A 14,553-nucleotide genomic window follows, 5' to 3' on the forward strand; every position below is an offset into this window, starting at 1 on the left:
AAAAGAAAATTGAATCCATACTTCAATCTTTTATACCAAGATAAACTCAAAATGGAACAAAGGTTTAAATACAAAACAAGAAACCATAAAACATTAAAACATGGATGAACATTTTTATAATCCTGGTATAGAAAGATCTCTTCTAAGTATGACAAGAAAACTAGGATTACATTGAACCAAAACCTACCAAACAAAAGAAATCATTATGGAAAAAAACACGTAAATAAGGTCAAATGAAAAAGAAGTGAGGGTTGATAGATTTAATAGACAAAGCTCTTCTCTAAATAAAGCAGAGGCCAATAGTTCAAAAGGAAAACAGACTAAGGCTATGCCAAACAAATTCTCAAAAAATAAAAATAATTGGCTAATAAATGTATGGAACGAATTCAAGCTACCATCTATCAGATTGGTAAAAGTAAAACAAAAAATCACCAATATGTTGTGTGGGGAGATTTTGAAGTAAAAGACATTCTTAAAGACCCTGAGTGAAAGTGCAAAATTAATAGTGTTCCTCGCGGATCAACTTGTTAGCATATACTTGTCAGCCTGCATACCATTTGACCCAGCAAAGGGTCTACTCATTAGTGGTTAAAAGCTGCATGAGACCACTTGAGAACCTAAGAATCATTTAAATTATTCTTGCTAAGAAATTCACCTGGGCAAATGTAAAGATGAATGTTATAAGGATGTTCATCACAGTATAGTGGCAAACATTATAGGATGTTCATTGCTTATGGTGGCAAAAAACTGGAAATAATCTAAACACCCAACAGTAGGTGATTGACTAAATAAATTATTATGCAAATACTATACTATATAGTGATTTAAAAAAGATTTATATTTATACACATTTATGTATGAGATCTAGTGAATATTCTATGATAGAAAAAAACATGCTGCATAATTACATAAATGATCTTGTTTATGTGTGTATATTTAGGCATAGGAATGTGGACCAATCTGTGGATAGCATAATTCAGGGAATTTTGCTTTCATGTTTATATTGTTTGAATTAAAACAATTTTTTTCTCACATAAATTAAAAATGCACTGGACTGGACAAACTAAAACAAACTCACACTACAGACTCAAAAGAATGAATCTATCTTTTTTTTATATTTAATGTCCCTACAGTAGATTCAGCATAAATGTTAAAATTAAGGGAGCCATACAGAGTTGAGTGTAATCTTAAAAACTCATCCTCTCCCAACAGAAACGGGTCACATGGCGTTATCTCTAAAGTCCCTTCCAGACTGACATTTATGATTTTATAACATGGCAAAGTTGTCAAAATCTTGCTCAAAATAATGGTCAGAGATCAGTAGGCTATCCGCTGTGCCTGAGTACCCCATTTTCTAGAGACATGCTGTTAAATCTCTTAAATACCTTAAAATTTACAGTGCTTTGATATCTGTGGAGATGCCAGGTACAGCTTTTTTTTTTTTTTTTTTTTTTTTGGTAGGATCCTCACTGGCGACTGGGGAAAGAACCAGGGCTGGGGAGGCTGTGGGCAGCCTCCGCAGCCCAGCGCTCAACCGCTGCACAACCAGGTACAGCTATTTCAACATAACATCATCTAATAACACTTATTTAAAATTGTAAGGTTCATATTACAAGTTCATATTAAAAAGCTACTTATAGAACGTTTTTCAAAAAAAAATTAATTTATTTCCTAATTTGTTAAGTCAACTTTTTATATAATCAGAAATAGTGAAAACCAAATGGGCTCTGGGTCATTTGACATTCCTATCTCTGTTAAGTGACCTAAAATGCCCCATGTTGACTTCTATTTCCCCAATGAAGAATTTTATCAATAAAATGTAACTAGGGATCTGTTTTAATCACTAGTTTACCCTAGGTATAAATTCATTGTATCTCCAAATACCCAGATTATCACATCATTGACAATATTAAAGTATGCAGAGGAGAAACATGGATACAACTTACATTTTTATGATTGACACATTTTAAGAGGACAAGTTCACGATAAGCTCTCTTTGCATGAGTTTGGTTCTGAAATGGTCGGCTTAGTTTCTTGACAGCAACATTTATCCCAAGTACTGTATCAAAAGCAGCACTATAATTAGGAAATATAAGCAGTCTATTAGAATGGCTTTGGAAGATATAGCAGTACAAAGTGTCTATTTAGTGTATAATCTTAATGAGTAACAAATAAAGAAGTCTTTCTGCTTGTTTCCACTCAAGGTACTTCTGCACATGAAGAGCAAGGCTAAGGGTTGAATTCCCCCACAGAGGCATGGACACAGCAGCTGTGGTGAAGATTCAGCAATTCTTTGTATGTTGACTTCTCATTTATATTAGTTGAGATTATTAGGTTCAGAACCAAATAATTTATTACAGAGCATGTAAAGACCATTCAAGAAATTAAATTTTCAGTTTATATATGTCAGTAAGTTTTAAAAAAAAAGTCATTGGCTATTATAGAATAAAACATAAGCATATTTTGGAATATCAGTGAAGGATATAGTTGATGAGAAATGAGCTCATGAGAAGAATATAATAAATCTAAGTTTTGATTGATAGCGTTTCCCCCCCCCAAGACTCTAAAAAGAAAAGAGCAGCCAACATCTTAGCGCAAGTAAATCCCTAAGATACAAAATTCCTCATGTAAGCAAACATGAATATATTGTCTACCAGAACTGTATCTTCATGAACAAAATCTTCTAGAGACTGTGATTAGAAATGACATCCAAGTTCCCAGTTGAAATGTATGGTTCATTTTCCTCCCAATAAGAGACATGAAAATTTAGTAACCTGATAGTATATTTTCAGATTCCAAAATAGTGCTAATAGTACCACTGGTGTCACTATTATCTTTTTTGGCTACTCATTAGTGGTTAAAAGCTGCATGAGAACACTTGAGAACCTAAGAGTTATATATAAATTATTGATTGTATTTATTCTATTCTTTTTCTAACACTATTAACACTTACTTACTCCTAATAAGAATTCTAGTTAAATAATCCCAACTTAATTCAACCTTTTTTAAGTTGAAGGCTGTCCACTGTGACATTTGCTTAAGAACTATTAGAAACTTCATGTTACTTTAGAAGTATTTTTTCTTTAATTCAGTTTACATTATGTATACATGTATACTCTTATGTACATTTACATGCCTATATGAAATGCACCATTCATATGAGTTATAAAATGTTAAAGGTAAATCCATTTGTGAAACAAAACAAATTAATGCACATGTACACAAATATGTATTTTTACCTACAAATATTTCTCAGTCTCAAGAATTTGAAAACAGAACCACTTTTTGGACTCAAAAGTTTTTGTCCAAAATGAACCAAGTGGACCTATTCTGAGCAAATGAGCAGAGATCTGCTTCCCTTTTCCTAACTCTAATTCCAGGAGCAAACACTTTCAGTTATTTTGACTTTACTTCTAGTGGTCACTTCTTAACTTCAAGTAACTTTTATCACTACTTCAATTATCAATTTTAGAAATTATTTACTCACTCTCCATTATGAAAACTGAGGATTAGTCACTTCCCTGAAATCTCCAACTCCTTCCAATTTTTTGTTCTCATATTATTTTTAGTTTTCTTCCTTGTCTACCCTTGCTTAAACTTCTTGTTCCATCAACTTTCAAAGGAACCTCCTGACTCCCTCCCCATTATGTGAAATGAGAAGATTACATTCCACTTCTTTTCTTTTCAGCTTTCTACTCTCCCCCTTCGTTTTCCCTCCGGACTGTGGAGAATGGTCGAGTTTGCTAACATCTTATTCAATCCCTATAATTAAGTCTTCTGAGTTTCTCCCTTTGGATATGTCTAAAAGTTGAAAATTAATATCTAGAGTGTAAATATTACTAATTGCAGAGCTGGGATTATAATTCATTTACTTAAGATCACATGATCCTTGCTGGCACTCCTAAGAGAATGAGAGTGTTTCCAGCCTCAAGGTCAAATGGATTCACTTTTCTTACATTCCATCAACTGCTCAATCATGTCCTTTGAAATGTGTTTTATATTTAGACCATTACTTTTTCTAACTTCTCTCCAACAAGTTTCTAATAAACTTATTTTTCTTAAGAAAAATATACCCTTAAAAAGTCTATCACCAGTACACCATATCACCTAGCTTCTTACATTATTGTTTGTTTAGAATCTATTTCATTATTTGTGGAGACATTTTTCTTGGTGTTTCTTAAAGGCCTGCTGCACAGCTATCATCCTAGGATTCTTTCTGGCCTCTACTATTTCTTGTGTTAAACATGTTCCTATTGGAGTACATCCGCAAGGAATTTCCTCAGAAAAGTGCAATGAAGATAAATGATTTTACTCTGCCCTCACATTTGATTGAGAGTTTTTCTTCTAAGTACAAAATCAATTTTCTCTTGTAATGTCACTGATTTCCAATGCTGAATCTTGCTGGTGAGGTGGCTTACATCTGTCTAACAGACACTTCTTGCTTCCTTTTTTGTTCATTGGTGCAACTGTTTGTCACAAAAAGTCATGTTCTGTCAGCATCCCAAAAGTCTCCCTCACACCTCCTCTTAGTGATCACTAGCCTTTTTTGTCCCTCAAAGGTTAACTACTTTTGACTTTTTCTGTAATCACTTCCTGGCTTCTTACCAGTTAAACATCCATCTTTAAGATCCCCTGCCCCATGGTTTACTGCCTGGTTTGTGAAACTGTCTCTACCAACTTATGATAATCATTCACCATATAAGTTATTCTGTGTCACTGCTATATTCCTTTGCATGAAGATACAATGTTGTTATTCAATTATTTTCAGTAGGCAAGCAATTATAAAAAAAAATGTTCATAAACATTCTTGCATATGACTCTGGTCCCCTATGCATGCATTTCTGATGATAAATAGCTAAGAATCAGATATCATATAATCCCTTGTCGTAGACAGTGTCAAACTGGTTCATTCTACTAGTTTCTAGGCCCACAAGCAGTGGCTGAAAAGTCCTTATCCAAAAGCTATATGAGAACCCTCCACATCCTCATCAATAACTGACATTATCAACAGTTTAACTTTTAACCATCCTAAAGTGTACAATATTTCATTATGGATTCAATATTTCATTATGCATTTCCCTGATAAACAATGACATTGAGTATCTTTACCAATATATTTTAGTCACTGGATAGCCTCTTCACAACAACAAATTTTCTATTTGGTTTTGTCTTTATCTTATTGATTGGAGTTCTTCATGTATTCTCAATAAGAACCTTTTTCTTTTTCTTTTTTTTTTTTTTAAGATTTATTTATTTATACAAGAACCAGGGTACAGGCCAGATGTGCGGGAGGGTGAGAAGATTCAGAGACAGAGCGGGGAACAGAACAGGCAGATTGATGGAAAACACTGCTGAGAGGAGCAGCAGGCGAGTCAGAGGTCTGCCCTGTCTTGTGGGTTGCTCCGTGGCCAGCGGGGATCGAACAGGCACTGCAGAGACTGTGGACAGCTTCACAGCACTGCGCTCAACTGCCTGCACCACCAGGGAGGCCCTACCTTTCTACACTCTATGAATATTTTGACAGTTTCTTGGTAATTTTAACAAACAGAAGTTCTTAAACTTTGATATAAATTTATTAATATTTTCTTTTATGGTGAATGATTTTTTGTCTCTTTAAAAGAAGTCTTCCCCTACTTCAAAGACAATGAATTCTGTATTTTATTCAAAAAGCTTTATTGTTTTACTTTACACATTTAGAGCAATGTAATTGAGGTTGATATTTTTGTATATAATGTGAGATTGGGTCAAATTTCATTTTTTCTATAGGAATTGTCATATGTTCATTCATTTCAAAGACTGTCCTTTCCCAGTGCTCTGTAAGGCCACCACTGTCATAAGCTAGAAGCCCCTATCTATATAGTTCCATCTCCAGGCTATTTATTACATTATCTATCTCTTCTTGCATCAACACCATGCCATCTTAATTATCAATTTCACAGAACATCTCACGTTTGGCAGAGTGCATCTTCCTCCCTTTTTTCTTTAAGGGTATTTTAACCATTTTTTAACTTTTATGGTTATACCTAAATTTTAGAATTGTTTGTTACTATCATTTTTAAAAGACTGCTGAGATTTATATTGCAATCAATCTATAGATTAAGTTTGAAAATTGAGATTTTTTCATAATAGTAATATAATTCATAACCAGATATAGCCAACTATAATTTTCCTTCATTGTTTTTCTGATAGCTTTTTTGCACAGGTCTTTCAGTTTGTTTTATATAGACACACATATATACTAAAACATGTGCTGGGCTTTATTTTACATAAAATGGTAGCCTTTTAAAATTTGCATTTTCCATATGCTGCTAGTAATTAAACACGCAATTGATTCTTTTGAATACTGACCCTGAGTTCTGCAACTCAGGTAAACATATCATTCATTTAACAAAAGGGGGGAGTTTGTTCTGACTGGTAGGAAGAGGGGGAAGTCAGATAATTTCAATTCTGAAAAGGACTGGACATGCCATTGTTTCCTAAGATGGAGGAGGTAACACAAGAAGGAATGAGTGGCCCCTGGCTGACAGAGAGCAAGGAAAGGGGACCTCAGGCCTACAGCTGCAATGACTTGGGATCGGTAATGACCTGAATATGTTTGGAAGCAGATTCTTTCCCATGAGCCTCCAGTTAAGAGCTTCAGTCTTGGGGGCCTCCCCGGTGGCGCAGCGGTTGAGCACTGGGTTGCGAAGCTGCCTGCAGCCTCTGCAGTGCCGGTTCTATCCCCGGACCCTGGGTGAGGGTCCCACATGGCGCGCAGACCTCTCCTGCCACCCGCTGCTCCCCTCAGCAGTGTACTTCGGTCCTTCTGCCTGCTCTGCTCCCCGCTCTGGCTCTGGTGAATTCTCTCACCCTCCCGCGCTTCTGACTGTACCCAGTGCTTGTATAAATAAATAAATAAATAAATAAATAAATAAATAAATAAATAAATAAATCTTTGAAAAAAAAAAAGAGCTTCAGTCTTGGGAGATGCTGAGCATGTAGGCAAGCCCATCAGATTTCTGACTTATTAAACTGTGAGATTATAGTAAATGGATGTTGTTTTAAAGAACTAAGTTTGTGATAATTTGTTATGCAGCAATAGAAAATTAAAATCTTTATTCCAAATTTTTATTTTTTTAAAATTTATTTATTTATACAAGCACTGGGTACAGTCAGAAGCGCAGGAAGGTGAGAGAATTCACCAGAGCCAAAGCAGGGAGCAGAGCAGGTAGAAGGACCAAAGTACACTGCTGAGGGGAGCAGCGGGCGGCAGGAGAGGTCTGCGCGCCATGTGGGACCCTCACCGGGCGGCCGGGGATCGAACTGGCACTGCAGAGGCTGCGGGCAGCTTCGCAACCCAGTGCTCAACCACTGCACCACCGGGGAGGCCCTTCCAAATTTTTCTACCCTTTTGTTTCTTCTGGCTTTCTTCTGGATAATTTTTCTGACCTTTTACACCACTAACTCCCTCTTTATATCTTAATGCTGTTAAACCCATCTGTTAATACATAATCCAAGTGCTGTATTTTTTAGCTCTAGACTTTCTGTTTCTGTTTTTATTTTTTTAGTTTTCATCTCTCCATCAATATCAACCTGTGGCTGTCTTGTTTATGCTGGACTTGTGCATGCTGGCTAGTTTTATGTGCCAAGCTATTTCTGATTATGTGCTGGACCTTGTACTTGCAAAACTATTTTCTATCTAGAAATTGATATCCAGTATTTACTCCGGGGAAATTTACATTTATGCCTGCTGAGTACATGGGGGCGCTAGCAATTTGAAGTCAACAAATGAGATGATTTGAATGAAGTTGAGTAGCAGAGCCTGCGAAGGCCTGTCTCTTTCTGGCTCATCCTTACTTCTAGGATGCAGCCCTTTACTGGTCCCAGTTCAAAGCAAGGAAGTTCACTTGGTCACTTGGGAGGGCTCTGGATTCCAATCTATCTCCTAACCCCACAAGACAGTTCAAAGCACTATTCAACCTCTCACCTGCTCACTCCAGATGTTTTAAATGCCTTCAAGGGAAAGAGAGCTCCAAATCCTGGATTTCCCTCACTAGCCTTCAGCTGTTCCTTGGATCCTGACTTGATAATTCTTCTCTCACCTATTCATTCTCAAGGGCAAGTGCTGAGCACAGGAGTGGGGTGGGAATGTTGGAAATCAACTAGCACAGTTTTTTCTTTCATAGACATACTTTAATATTCCTGTTTCTAGCCACCTGTCTTATCTTCATTTTCTGTATTTGTTATCTCAATATCCATTGCCCCTCTGGTGTTCTACTGTTGACAGGTTCTTTTCCTTGTTGCAAATGTTTCATCTATTTATTCTCACTTCCGCTGCTGTTTTACCTGCATTGTTCCAATTACTTATTATTCATAAACTTGTTAAATTTGCTCATCCACTGAATTCTGTGCTCCTGTTCTTTATTTGATCTACCATTTTAAAATAGAAGTTCCACATCACTCACTTTAGGAGTGACAATATGAAAGTCCACAAGGACACAAAGATTTGCACAAGATCATAAACAACTACTGAGGAACAGAGTTGAACTTAAACATCTATTCTCCTTTCTGTGTCTTTTACCACATTATCTACTTTACCATAGAAATTTTGTTTTGGACACTTTCTATTTATTTATATTAATAGAGAGAAAATAAAACAATGTAAGAAAAGGCCAGTGCTCCTGCATATATAGAACTAGAGGAAGCAAAAAGAAATAAGAGCTCTACCAACTATTTTATTTTATGCTACAGCTGTAACTATTACACCTAAGACCTAATATAAGGTCTTATATTAGGTACTCTTTTTTAAAGTTAAACACTTAATAGGACTATTCATAAAACCAACAGTCTTTATTGTTTGGTTGAACAATTACAGATTTTAAAAAGAAAAAACCTAAATATATAGATGACATACATTCATATATAGATATATATTCATACATAATAAAGATATATGAAAGAAATGTATGCACATTTTTCTCATTAGAGCTTCAAAATCTTGAATTACTTAATTTTACTATATAACTTAGTCAATACTTATGAGTACTTCAAAATGATAAAACAGTTCAAAAAAGTTACTTCCTAATAAATTTTACTGACATTTTTAATGAATAACACAAACAGAAACAAATAAATCAAAGATAATTGTAAAAATAATTGCGAGGAAGAATATTTTATTCCAATCCCAGCTCTTCCATTTAATCCTGTAAGAGTCACTGGTTCTACCTGCACTTTCATTTACCTGCACATCTGTCCCTGTGTCTTTATAAAGCTTTAGTTTAAATAGATGATTAATTGGTTTTATAAACAACGCATTATTGCTACTAGGGCATTTCATATATCAAAAATGTAAACACACACATGCCCCTTGTAGTAGTTTACTATAGTTGCTATACCAAATTACCACAAATTTATTGGTTTGAAACACAAATTTATCATTTTACATTTCTGGAGTGTGGGTATATATGTATATCAATCAGGATTTAAAAAGAGAGAAGGCTCTACTCCAAGCATATTTAGAGATTATCTGGGTGGGGAGGTTTCATAAACAATATAAGACTTTAAAGACCACAGACACTGTCTGGACATACTGGGGGGTTTCAGGAGAGAATCCAACCAGGAGATACAGCTGGTGATGGAAGAGGACCACTGGAGAGAACAGATATGGAAATCACTGCTCGATGATGGGGATGCTTAGGTTCTTCAATACTGCTGGGGAAGAAAGGGGTCTGATTGGTAGGTACCCTTAATAAATTTCTTCCTCTAACCAAACAGCAAGATGAGTTAAAAGACTTCTCTTTGTGCCTATGTACAGAATACTTTTCTAGTAAGGATCTTAGCATAATGTCAATATCCAAGATGCTGTGCAAAATAGAGTCAGGAAAAAATTGTCAGAAGACATTCGGGGGAATTATCTTGGGAAAAGTTTCTTTCCTGTAAATTTCAGAACTATCACAGCATAACCACCCCTGTAACTCAGTGGGCCCACAAAGCCTCAAGTTCAGAAGGAAAGCAGGAAGCAGTAATCCATCTCCCCAGCTAAGAAGCCAATTCCGTGAGAAAGTAGCAATAAATAATGCAAAACAGCTCTCCAACCATCTAGGCTCAACTCTTTTGACTTGCAGCCAGTAAAACTGACCCAATTTTTATTTGTTAATGGATGACTGGCTTGGGTTACAAAGGTAAGAGAACTAAAGGACAATAAATGTCATGAAATAAACTATCAGCTATGTGGTGTGGATTCATTAAGAGCTGCCTTAACAAGTTCAAGCTAATCACATCTTTCTTAAGCAGAAAAAAGCAAACTACAGTTTTGATCTTTCCTTAGACTCAAAACCCAGACAGTGAAAATGGGGATTTGTAAGAAATGATATTTAGAATCACATTAGCCTTTACCCAATTTTTTCTTCATACCTTTCTATAAGTGAAATGAAAGCGACTTCTACAAATAATATTATTGTCATAAAATCATTTAAATAAAAATAGTAAGAGTTAGTGAAATTACAGTTCAGGTTCCGTTATGCTCAAGCTACTATGAGAAAATTACAGCACACTCTATGTACTACATGAAAATACTGCATTTTTATAGTATTTACAATACAGGAATTAAATATTCAACAAAAATGACAAATATCCTTAGCTTAAGGCATTTTGCAATGTTCTTTTTCAAAATATTTTTTATTGGGGTGAGTTTCACACAACAAAAAGTTAACCACTTAAAAGTGAACTATTTAGAGCATTTAGTACATTCACAGTGTTGTGTAGTCAACATATCTATATAATGCCCAAAGATTTTTACCACCCCAGAAGGAAATCCATATCCATTAAACAGCTGCTCTCCTTACCCTCCTTTTCCTTGATCCAGTTTACCTGCGATCTTCATCTGTCTCTATGGATTTACATACTTGGGATATTTTATATAAATGGAATCATATAATATTTGACCATTTGTGAATGGCTTTTTTCACTTAGCATGTTTTTGAGTATCATCCATGTTAAAGTACATATCAGTGCTTCATTCTTTAACAGTGAATAATATTACAGGTACGAATACAGTACGATTTGTGTATCCATTCATGTGCTAATGGATATTTGGGCTGTTTTATCTTCAGCTACTATAAGCAGTACATTTACTTACAAGGCTGTGTTTTGACAACTGTTCTTAATTCTTTGGGGTTATACTTAAGTGTAGTCACTGGGTCATACAGTAACTTTATGTTTAACTTGTTGCGGAATCATCAAACTGTTTCCCAATGGCTACACCATTTTAAGTTCTCACCAGAAGCATGTAAGAATTCTATTTTTTCACATCCTTGCCAACATTTGCTATTTTCCATTTTGTTGATTATGGTTATCCCAGTGGGTGTGAAGGGATAACTTATTGTGGTTTTGATTTGCATTTCCCAAATGATTAGCACTGAGCATCTTTCATGCATGCATTGTCCGCATGTATACTTCTTTGGGGAAATATCTATTCAAGCCTTTTTTAAAAACCGTCTTTTTGAAAAACTGTCTTTTTGCTGTGAGTTATAAGCATTCTTTACATACTCTGGATACTGAACTCTTAACAGATATGCAAATCTTTTCATATTTTGTGGGTTGTTTTTTCATTCTCTTGATAGTGTCCTTGGCAAACAAAGGTTTTTAATTTTGATGAAGTCCAACTTATCTATTCTTTTGTGTTCATGCTTCTGGTGTTATTTCTAAGAATCCAATGTCATGAATAAATTTACCCCTATGTTTTCTTCTAAGAGCTTTATGTATTTTTTTTTAAGATTTATTTTATTTATACAAGAACCGGGGTACAGGCCAGAGGCGCGGGAGGATGAGAGGATTCACCAGACACAGAGCGGGGAACAGAACAGGCAGACTGACAAAATATACTGCTGAGGGGAGCAGCAGGTGAGACAGGAGAGGTCTGCTCGCCACGTGGGTTGCTCCAAAGCCAGCGGGGATCGAACTGGCACTGCAGAGGCTGCCGACAGCTTCACAGCGCTGTGCCCAACAACTGCCTGTGCCACCAGGGAAGCCCACTTTCTGTGGTTTTAGTTCTCATATTTGAGTAATTTTTCCATTCTGAATTAATTTTTTACATTACTTGAGGTAGGAGTCCAAGTTCATTCTTTTTCATGTGGCTATTGTCTTAGCACCACCTGCTGAAGAGACTATTCTTTCCCTATTGAATAATCTTGGTACCCTTTTCAAAAATCAGCTGACGATAGATATATGGGCTTGTTTCTAAACTCTTGGTTTTTAAAATTTTTTTTAAATTCTGAAATTTACATCTTACAATTTTACCACAACTTTTGCCAGAGGTCGTTTAGCTTATAATGGCATATATTAGGAATTTTTTTCCAAATCCGGAATTTTTAAATGAAAAATACATATAATGAATAAATTCACTGTCAAACATTTCTTTAAAAAACAGAATGAAGAGTAGTATATGCAAACTGGAAACCAAATCTAATCTCTGCAAAACCAAATCTAATCTCTGCAAAACACTCTTATTTACCACCCTGTAATGAAACCACTGATTTTAACTGCCTACCTCTTACAAAGTCTTTTGTTTTGCAATTATTACTTCAAGCAGGCCCCTTTATGTGGTTATTACATTATACATCCTTGATCTCAGTCTTGCCAAATTATCTAATTAGCATCCAATTCCAGAAAAAAAAAAAAAAGTAGGACTTTTTATTAGCATCAAAATTTCCTATTTGAACCACTCATTGACTTTAAAACTTCTCTTGGATCACTGAATTGAAGTACCAGTGTAGTGTGCTATCATTTGGAAGTTGAGTTCACTGTGTTTTAGACACAAGACACTCCTTCCAAACAGTTGTTTCTTTCTCATTAGCTTTCCTGGGAAACTCTAAAGTGTAATTTCCTCTTCACAACTAAGGCCTCCAAACCACCTAAGCCAAGAAAACAACTCACTTCCCTGATGTCACGTCTCTACAACAGAGAATCAGTTACAAACTATTGGCAAAGATTCCCTAAAGTCACATCTCTAACAAAAACAACTTCCCAATCAGAACATCCAAAAGAGTTCTCCTTTATCTGAGTTCTCCTCTGCCTAGAAGCTGTAAACATTGGATAATTAGCTTCACCAGTTTCTTTTAGATGCAATGACAATCTTGTTTTTATTAATCCAAAAAATAAAAAAGATAAAGAAAAAAGTTCTGCCCAGAAAAATAAGGGATAAAAAGTTTGGGAAGTGCTGATAACTATAATCTAGAAAACATGTGAAAAACTTTACCTTGAGCTGGCCAGTGATGTCGCGGCAGCTGACTGTCTTACCATGCAAGAGACTAAGGTTCAGGGTCAGACCAACGGTTCTGACGTCCTGGGCTGGACACATGGTTGAAGTGAGACACCAAGGAAGAGACGGCCAGCCCAACCCCTCACACAGCATCCCTTCCTGGTTAATCCATGGGGTGATAATGACACTGACTGGCCTCATCCTGCCAATGAAGGGTAAGACACTGCAATGACGGCGCCTAGAAATGAATAGGAGTGATTGGGAGTAAAAGGGGGAGGGGGAAAGGTGGCCAGGATGAAGAAATGAATAAAACTCCAAATTTCTGTTACAACTCACTGTCATACTTATTATCACTCTGCTATCATAATGACGGGGGGGGGGGGAGGGCAGGGGGAATGGAAAAGAGAAGAAAAAACAAAGAAAAGTAAAAAAAAAAAAAAACTACCTATTTAAATTTTGGGCTTGTAACTATAATCTGACTACATATAACTAAAGCAAGAGGTTGATTCAGTTTAGCTCATAAACCTATTGTAAAGAAGAATATTTTTATCAAGCTTCTAAATTCTGATTACTTTTAATTACAAAGGAAACTCAGTTCAAACTATTGAAACAGACCATACTTACCAAACAATTCCTTGGGCCCCAGAGCCAATTGGTTTCAACTGTTGGTAACGTTTTAAGACAGTGAAAGTTGAGTCTGCCACTTGCACACAGTAAAACTGACTATCACATTTACTGTCACTCATGATGTAGTGTCATACAATACTCCAGAGAGCTGGTTACAATCCTCAGATTCCTGAAAAGAAAAACAGAATGAACATACATTCTTATTGAAATTATACAAGCAAAACTTAATAGTGTTTCAAATTTATATTTCACTTAATAGTATTTCCAATATATAAGACAAAGAGGCTCTCAGTTGATAAACTCAGTTTGACCAAGTTCTAAACTTAAGCAACATACCAAAAATACAAAGACATTTCAGTGGTATAAGACCACTACGAAAGAAACAGACTTTGAGCCCCTGCCTTTAAGTGACCACATTTCAAGAGACTGGAATAAAAGTAACAAACTTTGGAGAAAATAATTTATACATTTTTATTAGCCATGACAACACTACGTCTGTATATACGATTCTCGTAAGCTTAATTCCTATGGAACCAGATCATACTATATTGTGTCAACCAGACAGGGAGGCACTGTTTCAAAATTATCATGTCTATAATTCCTGTGGAAAAACAAATGGACCAGTCTTCTGGCAAGTATACAAACTCAGGTTAAAGTGATGAGCCAGAAGCTAAATCCTAAGTGAAAGT

The 14,553-nt window shown here is 35.7% G+C and overlaps 1 protein-coding gene across 7 annotated transcripts in view; it reads right to left on the bottom strand.

Annotated features, from left to right (window-relative positions):
• Positions 1–13,983, bottom strand: part of MAPK9 (mitogen-activated protein kinase 9) — a gene marked incomplete at both ends in the record, with an annotated part of 38,457 nt that extends 24,474 nt beyond the window's left edge. For 5 of the 7 annotated variants that reach the window (XM_084243633.1, XM_084243631.1, XM_084243629.1 and 2 more), the window contains 2 exons: positions 1,947–2,076; positions 13,862–13,983. In XM_084243633.1, the coding sequence (XP_084099759.1) occupies positions 1,947–2,076; positions 13,862–13,983 (252 nt within the window). Of the gene's footprint in view, positions 1–1,946; positions 2,077–13,234; positions 13,279–13,861 lie in introns of those variants that run through there. The other 2 variants (XM_084243634.1, XM_084243635.1) reach the window with 1 other exon arrangement.
• Between the last annotated feature and the right edge of the window lie 570 nt (positions 13,984–14,553).

This window comes from Talpa europaea, assembly GCF_964194135.1.
Source record: "Talpa europaea genome assembly, chromosome: 9".
In the NCBI taxonomy this organism is placed as follows: Eukaryota; Metazoa; Chordata; class Mammalia; order Eulipotyphla; family Talpidae; genus Talpa; species Talpa europaea.